The 12,886-nt window shown below is 46.2% G+C and overlaps 2 protein-coding genes across 2 annotated transcripts; one reads left to right on the top strand and one right to left on the bottom strand.

The window, feature by feature from the left end:
• Positions 1-108: 108 nt before the first annotated feature.
• eci1 (enoyl-CoA delta isomerase 1) lies at positions 109-5,816 on the bottom strand. The gene is made up of 7 exons (XM_006637293.3): positions 5,578-5,816; positions 4,739-4,867; positions 4,064-4,191; positions 3,014-3,160; positions 2,463-2,584; positions 1,685-1,863; positions 109-488 (listed from the first exon to the last, which is right to left on the bottom strand). The coding sequence occupies exons 1-7, from the start codon at positions 5,618-5,620 to the stop codon at positions 322-324; spliced, it is 915 nt and encodes a 304-aa protein (XP_006637356.2). The 5' UTR covers positions 5,621-5,816; the 3' UTR covers positions 109-321.
• A 981-nt stretch (positions 5,817-6,797) lies between these two features.
• ptx4 (pentraxin 4, long) lies at positions 6,798-12,498 on the top strand. The gene is made up of 3 exons (XM_069180823.1): positions 6,798-7,117; positions 7,692-8,751; positions 11,128-12,498. The coding sequence occupies exons 1-3, from the start codon at positions 6,980-6,982 to the stop codon at positions 11,766-11,768; spliced, it is 1,839 nt and encodes a 612-aa protein (XP_069036924.1). The 5' UTR covers positions 6,798-6,979; the 3' UTR covers positions 11,769-12,498.
• The last annotated feature ends 388 nt before the right edge of the window (positions 12,499-12,886 follow it).

Raw genomic sequence — 12,886 nt, 5'->3', positions numbered from 1 at the left:
TATCGATTTGTCTAGATTGGAGCTGAAGGAACCATTTTCTTCTACCTGCAAAGATAGGTGGTTCCAAATGGCAAAATGCTTCAGAATCAGAGAGAGCACCCAGATGAATAAAGTGAAAAACAGTTTATAATCTCAAACCATTAGCATAGAAGCCATACATACTGTAGAAGAGCTTTTAAAAACAGTTTTGATTCCGATAAAAATACTATGTTTCTGAAAGGACAATAACATCTTGCCTTTGAAGGCCGTTAACAAAAGAATGACCTGAACAAGATTATCAGGCATTATTCAGACACTGTTTACTCCGTTCTGCCTTCGCTTTCAGTTCTTCCTCTTTTTTAACCCCTCCAGGTACATCTTCAGTGACTTCTGTATCGAGTCCTTCGTAATGAAGCTGACAAAGTTGGCGATGTCAGCTTCCCTGTGCGACAGCAGCTTGTCGATGGTTGGCTTTCGCATCATGGACTTGGTGATCTGACGGGCATGGTCTGCAACAAAGGAGAAGCAAAGTCACTCTGAAAAGCAGTTCACACTCCAAACTGAATGAAGCCCTGGCTCAGCTCGATTGGTTAGGCAAAGGCTAACTACAAAACCAAGCACCGTGCGAGAAGCTGCTTGTATAAACCATAATGGCCACTTTTCCTCAGGGGAACTAAATCCTCTACAGATGTTAAATATTTCCATTAGTGGATGAAAAACACTCATCAGAAGACCTTTCTAGAATCCCTGTGCCGAGAACAAAACATGTTAATCAGGCAAACACAGCAAGTATTCACACTGCACTGAAATCAGAAATTCATTCAATTAAATGAGATTCTATTTGGTGGATAGATACTGTAGCTTTTGGAATCAAATATACAACATTTAGGAGCTATACAATGTGGCATCTACACTTGGATCGTAATTATCTGCATGACTGATCTTCCTTTAGTCTGTTCTACTTGTGTGCTGTTGATACAGTGGTGTATGTAAATACAGCCAAGACAGGTTAAACATTCTGGAAGTAGTATCAAAGTGACTTGGCTGTACAAACCTAGCTTCCCTCTTGCTTACGTCTAAATGTGTGCAAAGCTTAAGAAATGCTTCTTTACTACGCAAAATGTAACAATCACTTTGATACGTTGTTTTTAACGAACAAAAAGATTACCATAATGAGCTCACCAGAGCTACAATGAGCTAAAAACTTTAAGAAACAAATTAAAAAAGTCCATATCTAAATCTGTTAAGTCTAGACATGAATTTATCAGACATCTATTCCTGGAGCTCAGATGTATGTACTGTACAACCTGAGATTCTCTCTTCTGTCCTGTTGTGTCTTATGTTAGAAGGATGGACCGGTTAAGTGTAACACACCGTAAAAACACACCTGAAAAGGCTCCACAGCCAAAACGTTGTGTTTCTTTTCTTCTCTTTTCAGCATGGAATAAACCTTTACTTGTTCCTTTGCGCACCAAAAAACGTTACGCTTAGATCACATAACAAATATTCACAAGCACTGTCGGCTTTTTTATTCTCTGCATGATTTGGCCCCAGATTGAGATTTGTTTTCCTATCGATGTCCGGTATCGAAACGAGATCCAATAAAGAGCTCAATAAAAGTAAGAGCTGGAAGAAGCGGTTTCTGTCGGAGGGACCCTGACCAGCACAGGCGTGCCAGCAGCAGCAGCAGGAGGGGGTTCCTGACCTGGAATGGCGAGCCACTTGGCCATGGTGTCCTTGGCTGTTCTCAGGACCTCCTGCTCGGGGACCAGCTGGTCCACCAGGCCGACCCTCAGGGCATCGGGGGCACTGTACAGCAGGCCCAGCTGCAGAGACAGCTCCGCCACCCTGTTCCCCACCGTGTTCACCATGGTGTCCCTGAACCTGCAGGGGGCAAAGGTCAGCGTCGACCCACTCACAAGCCAAGCGACGGGGACAGAGATCCCACAGCGCCTTCTGGGATACTGACAATCTGCAAGCATTTAACTCTCAGGCTAGAAAAACACCTATTCCTTCCATTTCAGCTCCTTGAACTGAATCCCTTTTCCACTGAAGTGCCGTACATGCTGCTTGAATCTATAGTAAATCAAAAGGCAGAAAAACAGTATCTCCGACTCCACATTTCCAGATATGTTTGCCCAGTATTTCTGTGTTCCATGTTCTAGGCGTGTACTTTTTTTCTTTTACACTTGTCTTCGTCAGATTCCCTTTCCCAGTTCAAAACACTAAGATCCTCCTGCTAATTAGGAAATGAAATTAGCTGCTTTTCCACAGAACATTGCAGCCGCGGTTTTCCCTCAGCTCGACAGGTAACACTGCCCATTTCACTGGAATTTTACTCTTGTCATTTGCCCATGTACAATTATACATTTATCATGAGATAACTCAGATAATATTCTGTTACCTAGTGAAGACAAAAGGAGTGTTCATTGCGTTACAAAGGTATAATGCAGAAGACTACATACCCCCATACCCAGACTCACCAGAAGGGGGCGACAATCCCCAGCTGTGTCTCGTTCAAGCCGATGCCGTACTTGGGATTGTCAGCCATGATTCTGTAGTCACAGGAGGTAGCCATGAGACAGCCCCCAGCAGGACTGGAGCCCTGAGTGCACGCAGAAGGAAGCAGAAAGGAAAAAAGTAAGACTTCCTGTAATCAGAGACTCACCAGTTAACTAATCTCGTTAAAACTGTCCTGCATTCATCAGCAGAAAACTTCATTTAAAGGAATTCGAGGTTTGAGGACCACTCAGGAAACTCCAGGAAAAAAGGTTGAATTTGTACCTACTGGCACCCAGTACCTTCCGGTTCAGAACATTTCAAAACCCAATCGTGACCAGATTATTGCCGCGCGACTTTGAGACAGCTCATTCTGCTGGCAGACTGATTTGATCAATCAGAAATGGACTGGTGAGCAGTACAAATCGGTTCAGGCCATCAGAAACCAGCTGCTAATTGCCCACGGGGATTTCCTCTGATCGCCATGCTCGGTTGCCTCCGAGCTCGCCGGGCACGGCGACCTGTTTGAACTTACGTTCACAGCGGCCACCGTAACCATGCTGGAGCCATAGAGCTTCAGCCACAGCTCCTGCACCGCCTTCCAGAACTCCGCGCAGTGCTCCGGACTCTTGCCGTACATCTCCGTGATGTCCAGCCCTGCCGAGAAAATCTTCGGGAGGGACTGCGGGGACACACAAGGGGGGACCACCCAGTCACACAGAGAAACAGCCAGCCCACAGAGGCTGAAATCGGATCAGCAAACACCTGCTGCCGGGAGGCACTGACTCAGTTGAAGATCATTAGAAACAAAAAAGGTGTTTCAACACCTACACGTGTCTATTTTTTACTATCTTACATAGGGGCGTTCTCAGCAGCTTGGTCCAACACGCTTTTGTTTTAATTTGAAGCAGAAAGAGAGAAAGCACGGCAGTGGGCCACACAGGAGTCATCCATAAGGCTCAATTCAGCCACCCTGACAGCTCTGGCCAGGAGCGGTCAAGCCCAGAGGAGCCCTGACTACTGGCTACCAGGAAGCCCCACTCCTTGATGACATCAGATCAAAGTTTATTTATCACATGCACAACAATACAGCGTGCAGCAGCAGCAGGTGCTGGCACTGAAATGTCTTTTCTGCGAGCTCACAAAAAGCACAAGAATCCCAAAAATCACAACATTAAGGTTACATAATAATAGATGTAATAGAAATTGAATAAAACTCAATATGAGCAGAGCTGCTATGTGTCCATGGTGTATGCAATACATACAAGTAGTGCAGTATGCTGAATACAGTGAGAACTGTGTGTCCATGAAGCCATTACAGGTGATTTGCTAAAGGAGCTGCAGGTTGGCTATTGAGCAGTCGTCTTATTGCCTCACCAAAACACTGTGGTTCTTTATTAGCCAAGGGTTTCAGAAGCCCCACCAACATGCAACACGCACGCAGAACAGGCAGAAAGGTCCGGCACTGGACTAACCCCTGCCCATGCGACGATGGGCCAGATTTGGTTGTGGACCTCTGTAGGCCTGGGTTCTGGCCTTTCCTGCCCATAGCGATCGCTAAGAGGAGAATGCGGCAGTGACTCACAGAGGTTAGGATGACTCCCTGGCAGCCCCGATCCATCTCCAGCTTCTCCAGGCTGATGCAGAACTCGGTGAGGACGTCCAGGCTGAGACTGTTCACCGGGGGGCTCTGCATCGTCACCACGGCGATGCCTGCACAACACACGGAGCAGAACATGCTTCTCGGTTTCTTCTTCTTCTTGAACTCCACCTAGGGTAACCGTTCCCTGCGAGAGTAAAAGCCTGGGACTCCCGTTCTCTGTCAGGGGAGCAAATTCCTCAGGGATGTCAAAATTGCAGATAAATCAGACATCTTTATATGGCATTTTTCCCCAAAACACCTCGTGGAGTCAGAAAGCAACCGAGACAAAGATGTTGACCGCCATCAAGCACTCAATCCCATTAAATGAATTAAAATTGGTTAAATAGGCAATGTATCCATATTCTGATCAAGGGGAAAGCTGGGTCCAAATCTGTTAGATGTACGTCTGTGATGGACCGGGACAGGATCTCACCAGTGGGCAAGTTGATGGAGGAGGAGGAAGTACTTAGTCCACAGCAGCAGCCACTTTACATGATGAAAATGAAAAGAGAAGAGCTCAGGTAACGACAAAACCGGCGGAAAATAAGAGATAACTGCTGCACCTGGGCCGTGGACTGTAGCAAAGCAGGCAGATCTATGAGACAAACGAGACTGTACCTGTGCTGCTGTCCATTTCCACCTGAATTTTTGAGCCGGCCGAGGCGTTCCTCCGGCTTGCCGCGATGCCGGGAAGCGTCCACGAACGAGTCGCATCTCTGGTGAGCGTGGAGAACAGGGACCGCCCGCCTGTGACACGATCAAGCACACCTTCACTGCTCAGCCCTTGCGACCGTGTGCGGTTTATCACCCATGCAGTTATAGTCTCCCGTCTTTATTACCCCTAAGGTCCAAATCCTGCTCAGGCCAGCTGCTGAATGACCTGGCATCGGCGAGGGTTTGCAACCCACCAATAGTAATCTCCAGGAGACCTTTACCCATTCCGCCCACTCCGATGCAGAATATAACCAACAAATGAACAGTGCAACAGGACAAAAGCGATTGTGCATGACAGCCTTTAAACTGAGCGCTTATGGGTTGAACTGCATTTTCTTCACTTTCCAAACCGTGAGAACATTGCTCCTGAAAAGTGTACATTTGTTCTCGATTACAAAAAAGATCAAGACCACCAACATCAAACGGCGTCTTTACACTCCATTTTAGAGGTCAGAGTTTTAGACAGGATGCACGATTCGTAGGAAAACTTTGCATAATTGCGCTTCCTAAATTTAAGCAGTTAAGCAGGTAAAAACCTGCAAACCTGGCTACAAATTCTTCGCACCGATCCTACCCGCGACCTTTGCTCCAGTTTTAACTATTGGGGAGGGGGAACAACAACCTTGAGACTTTTACTCAGCAAACTAGAGATCACCACAGGAACAGAGTAATCAATACCATACAATAAAAGTGGTTTTGGAAAAAAAAAGCACAAACAAAATTCCGGGTTTTATCCGGCATACCTGAGAGGGTGCACCTCAGCGACTGCTGCAGAATACCTGCCATGTTTCTGCTGTCAACTGAGCCACGGAATAACACAGCTTCTTAATGATGAACGAGCACTTTATTAACACAGTGCTCTAAAACTCTTAATACACTAGCTCTGTAAACTGCCTAACCAACTGCCCTCAACCTTCTACTCTCAATATAGACACTACATATGCATGTTAAGTATCATCTGTGCAGTACGGCAACCCGTAAGGATCATACTCTACCAATATCCTTACAAACAGCGCCCTCTATCAAAAGGTGCCGTGAAGACCAGCGCTCCGGAAATTTTTGGATGAAGAGACTTGGCTTCTAGGAATTGAGACGAGGATTTTAGTATTGATTTCTCCATCCATCCATTTTCTAATTGTTTTACCTAGCGTTCATTACTCGTTGTATTCATTTATTTTTATCTGTCGATTTGTGGGCTGTAAAGATGCCGTTCTGCCTGTCAAGTGAGATGTGCCCTCTACAGATTCACAGCACGACTAGTTTTCAGGCTCTTGGTTAACGCTGATGAAAGAAAAACAACAGCCCAGAATATCACACTCATCCTTGCTCAGTGTTTGTTGTTTTTCTCTACTCCAGGTCTTTTCAGAGACCACTGATGGACTTTTCTAATTTGACCATTTATTTGAATAATGGCAAGAGCAACTCTCCACCTGCCCACGGTAAAAAAAGATCCTTCAGCAGAGACGTCAACGGCCTTTCTTGACACTCGTCAAGAAGGAGAACAGATGCAGTGTTCCCGTGACCTCTGACCCCAAGAAGCTAAATTTCAACCCAGAGGTCCCGCGGGGAAAATAGAAACACCACAGCTGTCCCCAAGACCCCTCCCTGCCGCCACGGTCTCCCTGAGAGGTTCGTCATTTTCAAGGGTGCTGTAGTGGATATCACACCAAAGTCCCCCGAAGTCTCTGTTCTGTCTGCACCGAGCTCAGCGCGAGTGTGGACAACACCCGAGCTATTAAATATTGACTTCATCTTTTTTTTTTCATTTACTTTAAAGTGAAATTAGCACTGCGATAGCCTTTCTAAACAAACAGTGCTCAACGTTTCAGCACGCCGCATCACGGGACAGTCTAAGATGTGGGAGTGAAAAGTCAGCCTCACTCCGTATGGAAAAGTAACCACTCTGGTCTGTGTGAAGTGGCTGTGAGTGTAGAGAGTCTGCAGAACTCATCTAGCTGACAGACAGCCCCCCTAAATTCTGCACTGCATCCCGAGAGCAACATGACCTCCTTTTGGAGAAACCCGCGGGCAGGGCTATTAATCAGACGGATCCCATTCCAAATATAAAGCCTGTGTGCACACTGAGGTAGTTAATATAGCCAGTGGCTCACGACGCCGAGAAGCCAGCCCTGCCTCTCCTCAAACATGATCGCCTGCAAAGAGGGACTGTACTTCGTCTTGGTCTTCATCTGCCTCCACATAAAGCCCGCTTTTGTGCAGGCCCCTGGGCAGACTGAGCAAAGGAAGCCCTTTTTCGAAAGGCTTAGGAGACTGGATGAGCAGGTAAGGACCTTGTCTCGAGCTGGCAATCTGTGTCCTGTCCTGCAGGCTGCTTTGCTGGGCTGTCATGTCGTTCCGCCAGGGCACGGTCTCACAGTCTTGCAGAGGCTCCTGATCTCTGAGGTGTGTGTCTCCAGGCTTCATTCATTCCAGGATGGCCACACAAACCCTACAGGGCGCTATGTTGGCTGATGGTCATCATTATTCTCCTTAGGACTTGTTTCTTATATTTTGAGTAATTAACCAAACCAAATCAAGAAATACATTTAAAAAAACATAATATATGAGAGAATATAGTAGCTTTAACAGAAGTTCTTATTAAAAAGAAAAGTCATAAAGAAGCATAAAAATGCACTGTTTACTCTTTACTTGAAATGCTAATAGAGGTTTTACGTACTGGCCATTGCCCAGACTGGGAACATCCACATTCAGTCACGTTAGGCAAAAGCTGCTAACTAATCTCCATGAGGAGACAGTGGTTGACTGTCTTAGAGAAGGACTGTGTCGTGCTTGCTCTTGTGAAACTATGTTAAACACACGGTTGATGGGTACTCTTTTTCTACCATCTGTTTGGCAGTTTCGACGATTCCAAGAGGTGACTCTCACGCGCCTTCAAGGAATAGCGGAAAATTACAACATTTCCTACAACATCAATTCCCGTTTCCAGGTTTTGACAGAGCAGTATGAGAATATCTCCAGGGTGCTTAATGATTTCCAGGCCACAGTGGACAATGACCTGAACAGTTTGAAATTCTGGACCAAGAAGCTGCAGAAGAAAACCAAAAAGTTGGACCTGAAGGTAACAGCTTTGGAGAAAGACTTAAGTGACAAAGGCAAACAGAGTCTGAGAGAGAATAAGGAACATAAATCTCTACTGTTCAACCTGACCCAGGAGCTCCAAATCCAGAAGAAAGAGATCAGTTCCTTCTCTGAAGACAGAGAGAAGGTGCAGAGAAGTCTGACGAATCTCCAGGATGCTCTCAAAAACCAGGGAGACAAGATGGTCCAGTTGGAGGTTCAGGTTCGAAGTATGTTGCAGAATGATGCTCTTTCCTCGAGAGTTGCGGCACAGCATTCTAACCAAACTCCTCAAATCCTTCATCCTGGAAGACAAGATCCGCTCAGGGAGCAGGAGCAGAAGCACCCCAAGACAAGCCTGAAGCTGCAGTTCAAGCACTCCAGGGGCAAGAAAGCCCAGGCCAGACTGCAGCCTCCTGAACCAACCAAGCCACAGCTTCAGCAGCCAGCCCAAGCCCCACTCCAGTCAGAGTCCCAGTCACAGCTCCAGCCCAGCCACCAGGCAGTGACACAACCCCCGCAGCAACCCCTGTCCCAGTCTCAGCTCCAGTCTGAGCCCCAGTCAGAGACACAACCCCTGTCCCAGCCTCAAGCCCAGTCTGAACCCCAGTCAGAGACACAACCCCTGTCCCAGCCTCAAGCCCAGTCTGAGCCCCAGTCAGAGACACAACCCCTGTCCCAGCCTCAAGCCCAGTCTGAGCCCCGGTCTCAGCTCCAGCAATATTTACAGCATGAGTTCCTAGAAGAATCAGAGACCCAGCAACCAGCAGACCTGGCAGAGCTCCCTCTGCGGCACAAGATCCCTCGACAGCAGCAGGCACCCAAGAAAGCAGGCACAAGTAAGTACTACCTCACAGACACGAGTAAGTACTACCTCACACAAGTACTTCCTCACAGACACTAGTAAGTACTACCTCATAGACACAAGTAAGTACTACCTCACAGACACGAGTAAGTACTACCTCATAGACACAAGTAAGTACTACTCATAGACACAAGTAAGTACTACCTCACCGACACGCGTAAGTACTACCTGACACAAGTACTACCTCACAGACACGAGTAAGTACTACCTCACAGACATGAATAAGTACTACCTGTACTACCTCACACAGGTAAATACTACCTAGAAAGCGAGTAAGTACTACCTCACGCAAGAGAGTACTACCTCTTTTCAGCACGGAATAAACCTTTAATTGTTCCTTTGCAGCCTACGCATGCTGATGCAGATCCCTACTTGATAAACCTGTACATATTAGAAGACGAAAAGGGCAATGGAAAATGTTTTGCACATATCACATGAGAAGTAATTCTTTATAAATGAATGCTGCCTATAAATAAGTATGATTTAAAGAGAGCTCAGTCTACCACCAGCTTCATAGAATACATTCTTTCGCTGCACCAAAGCCTGCTCTGAAGAGGCAGCATACCTTAAAATTGTTTAACGTCTGGGAAGTGTTGTTGAGTTGGAGGAGCCTGTATATGAGGAGTTGTATATGCTGAATAGAACTGCACCGAACGGAATAAAATTGAATCGAATCGGAGGAGTCTTGTGCTCAACGCTAGTTAGAGCATTCACCTACAGCCAAAAACACTCAATGGTTAAAGATCAACAGTAGGAGAGTAATTTCTTAAGCAAATAAGACAATGAAACTAAGCATAATTTGAACAACTAAACTGTATACTCTTCTATTAAGATTACAAAACAGTAGGACTTAGGAAGGTTCTATAGATTGGTTTGTACATGTTACTAGAACTATGGAAAGCTACTTTGCCCCTTATAGTGCAGGAGTTTGTAAGTTACTTTGCTGTAAAACTGTGATATTTTTACATATCACAGTTTCAGTAGGGACTCTGCTATTTTCAACATGTCGATCATCATAAAACCAAATGAAACCAGAACAAGATGGAACTGCAGCACAGAGCCAATCACTGAAAATGTTCTTTAAGACAATCTGGAAAAACATTTCCATACTCTTTGTGGAAAATGGAAATCTGTTAAAGCAATTCCATACTTTTCACCAAAAATGGAAATAGCAGATGGTGGTTATTTTTTGTACAGATTGTACCTACAAAGAATCTGAAGCTTTGCATCGCTAAAAAAGACAAAAGTGTGTCTAAAAGGATAAAGAAAACAGAAGTTCTCTGTGTGGAAAGGCGATTAAGGCAGCTTATGTCCGATGAATGCCATTAGTACAGTTCTTGTCAGGCAACCAAAATCACTTAACCACCCACTAATGACAGTCACGTGCTAAGAAGAGTAGCTAATGCAGAAATTATTATATTTCCAAATACAAAAATGTGACATTAGTTATCTACATGTTCATTTTATCTTGGCAGATTTCCTTTGAAAGTGTCTGCATAAACAATTTTGAAGACATTTCTGTACGTTTCAAAACCGCAAAATAGACAACAAGAAACGATAAAGGTGTTGCTGTGACTTCTAAACAACCATGTCACCAGCTCTGAAAAGCATTCGGGTATGATCCGGAGCAGTTTTTACACCTTAGTCTGTGAATGTCCAAAATGTTAAAACACTGAAATATACACAGTGTGCTAAAACCCTAACAGGGGAGACGGGCTGAAGACAGAACCGTCCAATTGAAGATTGGCACTGTCAGCATATCAACTCAAAACATTTTGCATAGAACACTGAAAAGGATATGAACATTTAATGGTCTTCCACTTGGCATACAGAATTCAGGAATTTTAAGTTCTGGAACTATAATTAACATTGATAAATTGAAAACACTTTGATTGACTCTGTTAATTAAGGAGAGAGCCATGCTGTACAGTTTTCCTTAAGACGTATAACAGAAGGGCACCAATAAACATCCAGTCTACTGATTTCCAATACTGTGGAGGATCTGCAAAGGCAGAGTGACTCTGCCCCCAAGTGTCGGCTTGTCTTTCGCAGTAGGCCGCCAGCTGGGACACAGATCACGTCAAAGAGAAACAAACATGTGGTCACATTTGTGTGAATCTGACCACACAAATAATACATTGCCTAAGAGGTACCATATAGGTATAGGGACCATGCACACAGCAATCTCCTGAAGAAAAGCACCAGGATTTCTGCTGTAAATCTGACCTGAAACCAATTAGGAGACACGAGCCTTTCCTTGCAAGGTCGTCAGCTTGATATTGTTTGAACAACAGCGTGTGAGGAGGAAGGAACTGTCTGGTTTCTGACTGGATCCGATTGTATCTTACAGTATGCAATGTGAAGTCCATGCTGATTTTCCCTGGCCCCTCGATCCAGAACTACGCCACCTTCAGGAAGGGGTTTTCGGCGGGCATCCACGAGCTGTCCGTCTGCACCTGGCTGCGTGTCGAGGGCGGGTACCTGGGCACCCTGCTGTCCTACGCCACGGAGGAGAACGACAACAAGCTCGTCCTCTACGGCAGGAACTCCAGCGAGCGGGCCAGCGTGGACTTCGTCATCGGCGACCCCGCCTACCGGGAGCTGCCCGCCGAGGCCCTGCTGGACAACAAGTGGCACCACCTCTGCGTCATCTGGTCCTCCATCGAGGGCAAGTTCTGGCACTACACCGACCGCTGGCTCACCTCCACCGGCTCCAAGTTCCAGAAGGGCTACGAGATTCCGCCGGGGGGCTCCGTCGTTCTGGGCCAGGAGCAGGACTCGGTGGGAGGGGGCTTCGATGCCGCTGAGGCCTTCGTGGGGAGGCTGGCGGGCTTCGCCGTGTGGAACCGGGCCCTGGATCCCGGGGAGGTCTCTGGGATCGCCACCGGCAAGGGCCTACCCAGGGGGACTATCCTGACCCTCGACGACCTGGCCGCTGTGAACGGGGCTGTCCAGCACGTGGAATGCGGCTGCCTCGAGCACTGCCTGTGAATCAGGGACAGGACGGACCTCTCCGTGCTAGAGCCCTGTGTTCTACAGCTTGCTCTCTATGCCCAAAACTCCTCCCTTACGGAAGAAGGGAATTTGTGTAGACTTTGTAAACACGTGCAAGGCCTTCCTGCAGACCAATACTACTAATGTACAGACCAAGCAGCTGAGAGGACGATCTTCCAATAACTGCAGCAAGAACAAAATCCTGTATATTTTCTTAATCCCGTACGAGTGGGAACAAAGGCCGTTCACGGCTGGGGTGAGCAACGCGAAGGAGTCACGTAGCATGAACATCTGCTTTTTTGCTGCCCGCGCCATCTCTCTCCTCGCTGACTCTTCAGTCATTGCAGACAGATCCCTTCCCTGCCCTCCCCCCTGGGAGACTCTCCGGCGTCATGCATGGCATCAGGGACGTCCACCTTCATGGGGGATCTACAGCGCGAGCTGGAACAACTGGAACAACCTACTCTTCCATGAATCGAATCCACTTTGCTCACCGGGAAAAGAGAACCAAAACCCTAGTAGCCGGGGCTGGATTTCATAAAAACAGAAATGTAACGAAGTTAATAAACCTTTTTTTTTTCTTTCAAAGCCTTCTTATTTGCAACCATTGCTCAGTGTTTGAGTTTCAAAGTAAGAAAACAGATTAGGAGGTGGGTGATTTGACTTTATTACAGAAACCTGGCGCCAAGTTCTAGTTCTGTTGTAACTAATACTCAATAGACATGAAATAAGAACTGATCTTGATCTGTCAAGAATTAGGAAATAAAATACATTATTACATCAGAGACAATGTCCAATTGTTTACGGTTAAGAAGCCAGTTGTTTCAGTAATAATCCGAAGAGCACTGATTTCCGTAATGCAATCTTTTATGAATTGATCTGGAAATGCAAAACTCCTGCTTTGCACTTTGGCATTTTGCCATATTTTTCAAACTTCCTATCAAACACATCTCTGTGGGATAGGATCTCCAGTGTCCTGGCACAGTGAGCAGCGACTTCACGCGTTCACACTGCGAAGTGACTCACACTGGCGTCTGCTCATTAAAAAAAGACGAAGGAAAGAGACAAAATAATTCCATTCAAAGTGACAAGTTTCTACCCCAACACACATCACT

The sequence above is a fragment of the Lepisosteus oculatus genome, chromosome 19 (assembly GCF_040954835.1).
Source record: "Lepisosteus oculatus isolate fLepOcu1 chromosome 19, fLepOcu1.hap2, whole genome shotgun sequence".
Classification (NCBI taxonomy): Eukaryota; Metazoa; Chordata; class Actinopteri; order Semionotiformes; family Lepisosteidae; genus Lepisosteus; species Lepisosteus oculatus.
Note: the sequence above shows the minus strand (reverse complement) of the source record. Positions and strands in the feature narration are given on the sequence as shown.

Coding starts and splice junctions, on each gene's coding strand:
- eci1 (XM_006637293.3), bottom strand. CDS start 5,620: ATGGCAGGTATTCTGCAGCAGTCGCTGAGGTGCACCCTCTCAG. Junction 4,192..4,738: donor GGAAATGGACAGCAGCACAG/GTACAGTCTCGT, acceptor TGTGTTGTGCAG/GCATCGCCGTGGTGACGATG. Junction 489..1,684: donor CAAGTGGCTCGCCATTCCAG/GTCAGGAACCCC, acceptor CCTTTGTTGCAG/ACCATGCCCGTCAGATCACC.
- ptx4 (XM_069180823.1), top strand. CDS start 6,980: ATGATCGCCTGCAAAGAGGGACTGTACTTCGTCTTGGTCTTCATCTGC. Junction 7,118..7,691: donor TTAGGAGACTGGATGAGCAG/GTAAGGACCTTG, acceptor TCTGTTTGGCAG/TTTCGACGATTCCAAGAGGT. Junction 8,752..11,127: donor ACCCAAGAAAGCAGGCACAA/GTAAGTACTACC, acceptor TGTATCTTACAG/TATGCAATGTGAAGTCCATG.